The 10612-nt window shown below is 39.9% G+C and overlaps 1 protein-coding gene across 8 annotated transcripts in view; it reads left to right on the top strand.

The window, feature by feature from the left end:
* FBXW11 (F-box and WD repeat domain containing 11) overlaps positions 1 to 10612 on the top strand; it is a 158735-nt gene that overhangs the window by 125256 nt on the left and 22867 nt on the right. For all 8 annotated transcript variants that reach the window (XM_023726506.1, XM_023726503.1, XM_004371197.2 and 5 more), the window contains 4 exons: positions 795 to 913; positions 2913 to 3023; positions 3934 to 4012; positions 5048 to 5234. In XM_023726506.1, the coding sequence (XP_023582274.1) occupies positions 795 to 913; positions 2913 to 3023; positions 3934 to 4012; positions 5048 to 5209 (471 nt within the window). In that variant the 3' untranslated portion in view covers positions 5210 to 5234. The remainder of the gene's footprint in view (positions 1 to 794; positions 914 to 2912; positions 3024 to 3933; positions 4013 to 5047; positions 5235 to 10612) is intronic.

A 10612-nucleotide genomic window follows, 5' to 3' on the forward strand; every position in this document is an offset into this window, starting at 1 on the left:
TCTAAGAAACCATTGCCTAATCCAAGGTCACAAAGATTTACTCCTATGTTTTCTTCTAAGAGTTTTATAGGTTTAGCTCTTACATTTAGGTCTTTGATCCATTTTGAGTTAGTTTTTTTTAAATGATGTAAGGGAAGGGTCCTGTGTCCTTCTTTTGCATATGGATTTCCAGTTGTCCTGTTCATGTTAATAGAGCTACAGATGCAACTGGTAAAATAATTCATGGCACTCTTTGCATCTCCCTATTTGGCTTGTGGTATATTAAGTGTGTCTGTGAACATCTAAGTCTTGCAGATGATTTCACAAAAGAGGGGATTATTTGTTCCACAAATGTGGTGTTAGGAGTGATATGTCAAAACAAGTGGAGCTGTTTAAGAAACTGTGCTGTAAAAGAGAAGGATATGAAAGGTGAAGTTTTTTTACATCAGCTACATTGGGTTTGACATGCCTCCTGGCATAAAAATAGAACATCTGGCCCAAACTCTTCCCTCTAAGCAAGTGAGTGTCTGAACCATCCAGGAGATGGTCTCATTTTGAAGATCTCAAGGTTTGGAGACTTCACAATTTCCCCCTCTGTTTTATTCTAGTTTTATTATTACTCAGCAGCCAAGAAAATTTTATGCTGTATAATCTGGCCCCCAGCTTCCCAGCTTTGAGTTAGAAGAGAGCTGTATTTCATAATCAAGTATTTGGGTCCTTCTCAGAAGCTCTAATTTTTTTTTAAAAGGTGTATTATGGGAAGACTTTTCTGTATTCATTCTTAAAAATAAAAATAATGCTGATTTGTTATACAGGTCTGGAGCACGAGTACCTGTGAATTTGTCCGTACTTTGAATGGGCACAAGCGAGGCATTGCCTGTCTCCAGTACAGGGATCGACTGGTTGTTAGTGGATCATCAGATAATACCATTAGGTGGGTAGAAATCAGTGTGCCAACAGAGCAAGGTTTTTTTTTAAATTAGTGTTGACTCACTTCCCAATCCTAATGCTCAAAAGACTCAGAGTAAATGGGATTATTTCAGATAAGAAAACTTTAGGTAACTTTTATTAATCTGTTTGGCTGTATATTAAAGAGAGAAAATTGTACACCCTGGGTGCTCTTCCAAGATTCCCTCAGTACATAGGTTTTATAATCTATACTCCAGCCAGGATCACTTAATACCACCTCAGAACGCAGTAAGACACTCTAGCCTGACTTAAACTCTGCTAACAGATGGGTATACACTTCATTTCTCTCTCCCAAGGCTGCACTGCAAAATCATCCACTCCTGTTTGGTCATTTGTTTTTTCTCTTCCTAACACTCAGTCTCCTTGCTTTCTAATAATTACAATCATCTTTAAACATTGTATTTCGTACTAAGAGTTTCTCTTAGATATCTATTTAATTATCCCAAGTCATTTTTCTTCTATTCCAACACATGTTAGTATATTTATATAAGTAACTGTAACTTTGGGGTTTATAACCAGCTAGCCTAATGTAGGGGCAAAATAAAGATTGAGTTGAAGATTAAAAAAAAGCTTTAACTGCTGCAAGTTTTATCATTTTAAGTTTTAAGATACCATAAAAGTCAGTTTAGAACTTGACTCTTGGTTCGTTTGTATTCATCATGCTTTGTGGTGTTACTTACTGTTTCAGCAATAAACAGTCCTTCACTTCCTCACTGGAGTCTGAGATTTTTAAAAAAATAATGAGTATGACTCTACAGTTTATAGAAGGGAACCACTTTATAGTCCTATTGGCAGTGCTGAATGAGTCTGTTCACAATAGATTCAAGAAACCATCATCGCTGACACGGATTAGATTTGCTAAGGATGACTGGGTAATGTTCATTGGATGTATGATAGGAGCTACTGGTGGAGAGGCCAAGAAGAGGTCATTACAGAATTAGTTTGCCAACTTTGTTTTGTACATGCTAGTTGCTGTGATTTATTTTTGCAAGTAATGTAGAAAGCAATGGTAATAGGAAAAAGAAAAAAGTCTCCAATTCCAGAATTGTTATACAAATCATATGCAGAGAGAAAGGCTGGATGTAGCCACTGGGATTATATTTCCAAGACACTGCATATACCTAATGAGAGCCTCTCACTCTGACCTTGAAAACTGGGCAACCTACCATCAAGGAAGGGGTGTCCCTAAGCCACATCAGGAAATGGGGCCCCACCATGCTGGTCCACCAGTTCTCATCTCAGTGGACCTCAGACTCCAGGCTAGAAGTGCCTAGGGTGGAAGCCTGACCCCCTGGCTGTATATAGTATCTCCCCCACCCCACCCCACACATGTACATGCTCTTTCTTCTTCACTACCTGCAATCCCTATCTCCCCCAGAAAAGTCCTTCCTAGACCATTTGGCTACATGGCTTTAACAACTCAGACATAAAGAGAAAACAAAAAAAACCCAAACTCATTGCCATCAAGTTGATTCTAACTCATGGTGACCCTGTGTAGAGTAGACTGCTCCATAGGGTTTTCTTGGCTGTGATCTTTACAGAAGCAGATCTCCAAGCCTTTCTTCCGTGGTGCCACAGGGTGGGTTCAAACTGCCAACCTTTCGGTTAGTATTGGAGCGCAAACTGTTTGTACCACTCAGGGACTAGATATCAAGAGAATGCCTAGGAGTTAAATATAATCAAAATTTCTTGTAGTAATTACATGCACATGATTAAAAAAAGTTTCAAGCTGTGTAAAATGAAATACAATGAAAAGTAAGGTTTCCTCCCAAGTTAGTGCTTAAAAACTCATAAGTGCTGCAAATGTATGTATGTAGCTTTGTATATGTATAGTGTGGACTGGAAGTGAGATAAAAATAAAGAATTCTAGGATAGTGAAAATAGTTTAAGGCATATATAAAGAATTTGAGGATGGTGTGAGTCTTGTGGGAAGTTGCTTCACAGAGATCTGATTTTTATTCAAGGCTATGGGATATTGAATGTGGCGCCTGTTTAAGAGTCCTAGAGGGACATGAAGAATTGGTCCGCTGCATCCGGTTTGATAACAAGAGGATTGTCAGTGGGGCCTATGATGGGTATGTGTTTCCAACTTTAAGATGCATTGCTGTAACTATAATGGGAGGAAAGAGGAGTGCTGTATATTAAGCAGCTGTACACAGGCCAAATCCTGTGCTAGGTACTGTCTGTGTAAATGGTGGATGGCAGGTATTATTACACTCAGTTAATCAGGTAAGGACACCCAGGCCCAAACGATGCACTGTTTTGCCCAAAATCACACAGTAGCAGAGCCACTGTGGCTCCTAAGTGTTAGCTTTTGACCATTGTAAATTCAGGGAGTAGCTTAGGCTGCAGGGGAATTCAGTTCTTTGCCTTAGCCCTAAATTAAACCAGGCTTGTGTGTGTGTGTTTGTGTGTGTGTGTGTGTGTGTGTTTGTAAGTTAAATGATAAATCTATTCTTTTAGCCTTTTGGTAAATTGAACAAATCCTCTAAAAAGACTCATGACCTTTTAAATGAGCAAATGGCAACTGTAAAACTTTCAAGATGACCTTATATAACCTCACAAATGCTTTAGTTAATCTGTCGATAGTCCTATTATTAACTTTCAGCATTTGCTTAGTTTGGAGAAAGGTATCCTTGGAATTTCACACAGAGTCGTAGCCTCTGTCAGCAGCACTTACTCAGCCTCAGAGAGCCCCCTGATTAATGAATTTGGTGACATAGATTATCCAGTCAGGAATTGAATGCAGATAACCTGAAGTTGTTTTGTTGTCTCCCTTAAAATAATATTTCTTCAAAATTTCAGCAATTCTGAGAATGTGTAGCGCACCCCCCCAATCAAGTGTAATTTGTTCAAATAATTTATAAAAACATAAGCATGTTCCCCCGTTAGCTTTTATAATAGGCGGTACAGTGGTACTCTTTTCTGTCAAGGAGATGCAACTAACCAACTTTTCCACTCATTGCAGTCTCGTTTCCTTTCCAGGAAAATTAAAGTTTGGGACTTGCAAGCTGCTCTTGACCCTCGAGCCCCGGCGAGCACATTGTGTTTGCGCACCTTAGTGGTATGTGATCTGTTGAAATGGGTATTGGTTCCCTGGGCTAGAGGGTGACCATTGCAGTTAGACCTGCCTGGGTATATCACATGAAAGCTTGTGTATCTCACAACACACCTTCAAAGAGATTCATTTTCTGTTAATTTTGTTTAGTTAAAATCAGAGAATATTTGACATTTACACTATTGTGAACTCTTTCCTAAGGAGTAGTCCTGCAGTTTAAAATATGAAAGCAGACATTGTCATTTGTAGGTGGACAGGTTTCCTCCTAGAGCTCACGATACTCCCTTCCTATGGGTTTGGAAGATTCCTTAATAATGGATATCTGTGGTTATGTTATATTTTTAGATTATATTTTTGTACTGGTATGATAGAATTTCCTCCAATCTGTATTCCATGAATTATTGCTTTGGCACATAGGAATGCTTTATTTTTATATATTAATTTTGTTTTTAGTGATTTTATTAAATTCATTATTTCTGATAGTTTGGTTGATTCTGTGGTATTTTTGAGGTGACAGTCATTTGAAAATATTGATAAATTTGTTTTTTCGTTAGTTTTACTTTTTCTATTTCATTGCTACTTGCATTGACTAGAACATGGAGAACTATAGTTAGGACCGTTCTTGTTTTCTTCGTGATTTTAATGGGAATGCTTCTTCAGTTTCACCATTAATTTTGATGTTGGCTGTGGCTTGAGATAGGTATTCTTGATCATATTAAAAAAAAAGCTATCCTTCTAGTTCTAGTTTTTACAGTGTATCTAGAGTGGATATTAAATATTATTGTTTACCTTCTTAAGGCTCTTTGTGAGATGATCACGTAATTTTTCTTCTTTGACATATTAATGGGCCAAGATCTGGGATATAAACTTTAGTCAAAGAAAAGATATAGAAGGAAAGCAAAAATATTTCTTCCTGGGGTAAAAGACAAAGCTCAGTAAGTTCTGGAAAATTGTTTAGGAAGCCTATATTAAATCCCTGATGATGAGATAGGAGGGATTATAAAGCTCTCATTTCATTCATTAAGTTGCTATATTTCTTAGGAACATTCTGGACGTGTGTTTCGGCTACAGTTTGATGAGTTTCAAATCATCAGCAGCTCCCATGATGACACTATTTTGATTTGGGATTTCTTAAATGTGCCTCCCAGTGCCCAGAATGAGACCCGTTCCCCCTCCAGAACATACACTTACATCTCCAGATAACAGTCTGCACTTTTACCCATTTCAGGTGAGTACTTCCTGCCCTTTTAATTTCGCTGATTGCATTCATGTTCCCTTTGGGAGAAATTTTGTGGTTTGGGTATCTCGGCGATGTGATCCAAGGTGGTTAGTCTCTATTAGACGAGTCAGCTTTTGTAGAGTTCTAGTGTAAGTCTAGATCTTTATACCAGCACTGGTTGCGGATTGAGTCGATTCTGACTCATGGACACCCCATGGGTATATGAGTAGAACTGTGCTGCATAGGGTTTTCAGTGATTGATTGTTCAGAAATAGATCACCAGTCCTTTTTTTTGAGGTGTCTCTGGGTGGAGTTAAACTGCCAACCTTTCAGTTAGCATTAACCATTTGCTCCACCCAGGGACTTCAGAAATCTTTATAGTCACATCAAAATATGGTCTAAATTGGAATCGTGCATTTTGTGGGGTTTCACAGTGAAAGACAACATGATTCCTGTTTTTTTAAAAACAATTCTCCTAAGTGATTTCCCAGGGCATATCAATTTAGCATCAGTGTTGTTGTTGTTAGGTGCCGTTGAGTCAGTTCTGACTCATAGTGATCCTATGTACAACAGAATAAAGCACTGTGACCGGTCCTGCGTCATCCTCACAATCATTGTTATGCTTGAGCCCATCGTTGCAGCCACTGTGTCAGTCCATCTCGTTGAGGGTCTTCCTCTTTTTTGCTGACCCTCTACTTTACCAAGCATGATGTCCTTCTCCAGGGACTGATCCCCCCGATAACACATCCAAAGTATGTGAGACGAAGTCTTGCCATCCTTGCTTCTAAGGAACGTTCTGGCTGTACTTCTTCCAAGACAGATTTGTTTATTCTTCTGGCGGTCCGTGTTGTATTCAATATTCTTTGCCAACACCACAATTCAAAGGTATCGATTCTTCTTTGGTCTTCCTTATTCGTTGTCCAGCTTTCACATGCATAGGAGGCGATTGAAAATACCATGGCTTGGGTCAGGCACACCTTAGTCCTCAAAGTGACATCTTGGCTTTTTAAAACTTTAAAGAGGTCTTTTGCAGCAGATTTGCCCAATGCAATGCGTCTTTTGATTTCTTGACTGCTGCTTGCATGGGCGTTGATTGTGGATCCAAGTAAAGTGAAATCCCTGACAACTTCAATCTTTTCTCCATTTATCATGATGTTGCTTATTGGTGCAGTTGTGAGGATTTTTGTTTTCTTTATGTTGAAGTGTAATCCATACTGAAGGCTGTGGTCTTTGATCTTCATCAGTGTCCTCCTCACTTTCAGCGAGCAAGATTGTATCATCTGCATATTGCAGGTTGTTAATGAGTCTTCCTCCAGTCCTGATGCTGCATTCTTCTTAGTGCTCTGCTGCTATTCATAAGGTTTTCACTGGCCAGTTTCTTCAGAAGTAGACTGCCAGGTCCTTGTTGTCTTAGTCTGGAAGCTCACCTGAAGCCTGTCTACCAAAGGTGACCCTGCTGGTATTTGAATACCACTGGCAAAGCTTTCAGTATCACAGCAACACACAAGCCAACATCGTATGACAGACTGACAGACACGTGGTGGTTAATATCAGTAAGTTTCCTGAATTCTGTTCTGGGATACAGAAATTTTCTTTCCTGTCCTTCAGTTCTATCTTTTATTAAAAAAAAAAAGAAAATTACCACCAAGAAAACTTTACCCCCCACCCCCGCCCAAATCCAACTACCGTCACCATTCCTTAGAAGGTAAATCAAAAGAAGAGTGTTTGTTAAGAGGCCTCCTAAAACCCCTTCTTCATCCATTAGATACAGCAGGTACCCTGAGAAGCAAAGTCCTTTTCTCTAGTTGCAGGAAGACTTAGAGCCATTATAACCGTTGATGATGGAATGTTTTGATTACTAAGGGTGTCCAGTCAGGAGGATGGAAGCCTTACTTGGCTGTGTCCTACCTAGAACGATGACCATGTTCATCTAGAGCAGTATTTCCCAACTCTGCTTGCACCCATTTCTACTGCTATATATATTTGTACTGCTGTGTGTGTGTGTGTGTGTATATGTATATATGTATATATATGTAGACATTTTTGTGATTAATAAAATTCATATTTACTTAAAAACATTACTTAATTAGTGGCTTTTTATCATACATATTTTTCTGTTCATTGAATGTTAAGAGTATAAAGAAAGTCCATTTGCAGAATTGTGATTATTATTATTTTTTTTATGGAAAGATTGAGAACCACTGATACCTCGATCACCAGGTTGCTGCCTTTGCAGATACTCTTTTTTCAAGACTGTAAGATTCAGTAAATCTCCTTCAGGAAGTGTGTCTTACCCAGGGGTTAGCAGACTACAGCATACCAGTGCCTGACTCTTTTTTTTCCCCCACTTTTTTTTTTTATGGAGCTTTGGTGGCACACAGTTTAAGAACTCTGCTGCTAACCAAAAAGTCGGTAGTTTGAATTTACCAGAAGCTCCTTGGAAACTCTATGGGGCAATTCTACTTTGTCCTGTAGGGTCGCTATGAGTTGAAATCTACTCAGTGGCAGTGAGTTTGGTGTTTTTTTTTTTAACTGCCCGCATACTAAGAATGGTTTTTACATTTTGAAATGGTTGAAAAAAATTAAAAGAATAATAATATTTTGTGGCGTGTGTGATAATTACATGAAATTCTAATTCCAGTGTCCATAAATAAAGTTTTTTTAGAACACAGCCACACTCATTCATTTACATATCGTCCATGGTTGTTTTTATGCTTCAACAACAGAGTGGGGTAGTTGTGACAGAGACCATATGGCCCACAACATCTAAAATATTTACTATAATGTCATGTAAGAAAACATTTAACTTCTAGTCTTGCCCCTGCTCCATGTATTAGTGATAAGCCGAGGGTCTGCATCAGGAATGTCGAGTTAAGTTTCTTCTTTTTTTTAAATTTTTTTTCCGCGTAAGTTTCTTCTTGATGACGTTTCAGCTGGATCATCAGTAGTGACTGGCTGGAGTGCTGCCTTCAGAAGGGTTCCTGGGGCCCAGGTGGACTCCAAAGAATGAGTACCATGATGGTTGGCCATGTCTGCCTTGGGTGGGAGGTGAGCCGAGGTGACCCATAAACCACATATATGCTTGCTGTTGCCAGTCCCAAGTGTGTTCATACTATCTTTTGTGATGGGAGCCATCTTGATGCTTTCTCTCTGGATGGAGTCTTCATAAGTCAGTCGGAAAATTCACATGGTAGAATTACTACATTTGTGGAGTCTTAAAATAGACTGTAGGGTTGCTATGAGTCGGAATCGGCTCAATGGCAATGGGTTCGGTTTTTTGTTTTTAAAATAGACATTAGAGGGAATTACAGAGGAAGAAAGCAAGGATCTCTTGAATGATTGCTGCCCCCACTTTCCACCTCCCAGAAACAGTCTAAGGAAAACTGTATAGGGAAGGAAAGCTGGTTTCCCCTCCTGGTCTTTTCCTCTCCTCTTCAGCCTACCCTGCATCCTGCTACCATTTAGGGCAATCTTCCCTAGCTCTGCCATTCTTCTGCTTCACTGTCTCCCTGTTGCCTTCAAGATCAAGCCTTAATTACTTAGATTATCCAACATCTAGCTAGTACCATCTTTCCTTTCTACTCCACCCTCTCCCACCCTCACCCCAGTCTTCCATTACTCCCTTCCAAAAATCCAGTGCTCCAGCCAAACTGAATTCTGTTTAATTTCCCTAATCACACTTCAGTAGTACAAACCTCCCCTTGCTTATATTATTATTATGGCTCTGTAGACACCCTCCCTCCCCCCATTTCCTCTGGTTTAGTTTGTTATTTGGTAATAAAATTGTTTGCGTGCCTGTCTCCCTCACAAATCTTAGGAGCTCCCTTTATCACAGAGCCCATTGTCTAGTATAGAGCCTAGTGCATTATAAGCACTCGTTGATGTTTGCTGGGCAAGTGGCACCCAGGGCCAACGTAATGTATTTGTGCTCTTTTTTCTAGGCCACACAAGAATTTGCCCATAAATCAGTAAATGTTTCTGAAACTGTCATCATTCATGCATCACCTTCATCAAATATAAAGAAAACAACTCAGTAAAAAGTCAAAATAAATTATCTAAACTGGCATAGAACTAAATATATTTGCTTCCGTTTGCCCGGTCTCCTTCACCTTCATTGGGCCTTATTTTTTTTTTTTAAGCCAGTGTTAAGATACGTCATACACCCTGGTAGTTGTTGTGCCATCAAGTTGATTCTGACTCACTGACCCTATGTGTTACAGAGTAGAACTGCTCCATAGAGTTTTCTTGGCTGTAATCTTTACTGAGGCAAATCACCAGGCATTTTCTTCCACGGTGCCGCTGGGTGGGTTCAAACCGCCAACTTTCTGGTTACCAGCTGAGTGCAAACTATTTGTGCCACCCAGGGGCCTCGTGTTGTTGTTGTTGTTTTTAATCAACTTTATTGAAGTATAATTTCATGAAATAGATTGTTACCGTTTAAAGTGTGCTGTTTGATGACTTTTTACAAATGTAATCACACCAGTAAGCACTTCACAGTCAAGATAACAGAACAATTTTGTCACCCCTAAAAGTTCCCTAATGTCCGTTATTAGTCACAGCCTGCCCCCACACCAGCCTTGGCAACCCCTGACCTGCTTTCTAGCACTAGATTAGTTTGCATTTCCTAGAGCCGCACTGTCCAGTATGGTAGTCACTTGTAACGTGTGGGTATTGAGCTCTTAAAATGTGATTGGTGTAACTGAGGAGCTGAATTTTTTTTTCCCCATACAAAAATTTATACATACATTATCATGTGACTATAATTGCTTTCCCCATACTGTGACAGCACACACCTGCTTTCCACCCCTGATCCCCCATGTCTATTCAAACCGTTCCTAACCCTCTCTGCCTTCCAATCTCACCTCTGGACAGAAGCTGCCCATTTAGTCTCTTATATCTACTTGAGCTAAGAGGCACACTCCTCACGAGTATCACTTTATATCCCACAGTCCAGTCCATTCCCTGTCTGAAGAGTCGGCCTCGGAAATTTTTTTAGTTCTGGGCTGACAGAGAATCTGGGGGTCATCCTTTCCGGGGTACCTCCAGTCTCAGTCAGACAATTAAGTCTGGTCTTCTTACTAGAACTGGAGTTCTGCACCCTACCTTTCTGCTCTCCATCAGGGACTCTCTGTTGTGTTCCCTGTCAGGGTGGTCATTGTTGGTAGCCGGGCACCATCTAGTTCTTCTGGTCTCAGGTTGATGAGGTCTCTGGTTTATGTGGCCGTTTCTGTCTCTTGGGCTACTACTTTCCTTGTGTCTTTGGTGTTCTTCATTCTCCTTTTCTTCAGGTGGTTGGGACCAATTGATGCATCTTAGATGGCTGCTTGCAAGCTTTTAAGACCCCAGACGCCACTCACCAAAGTACGATGCAGAACATTTTCTTAATA

The sequence above is a fragment of the Trichechus manatus genome, unplaced genomic scaffold (assembly GCF_000243295.1).
Source record: "Trichechus manatus latirostris isolate Lorelei unplaced genomic scaffold, TriManLat1.0 scaffold00011, whole genome shotgun sequence".
Classification (NCBI taxonomy): domain Eukaryota; kingdom Metazoa; phylum Chordata; class Mammalia; order Sirenia; family Trichechidae; genus Trichechus; species Trichechus manatus.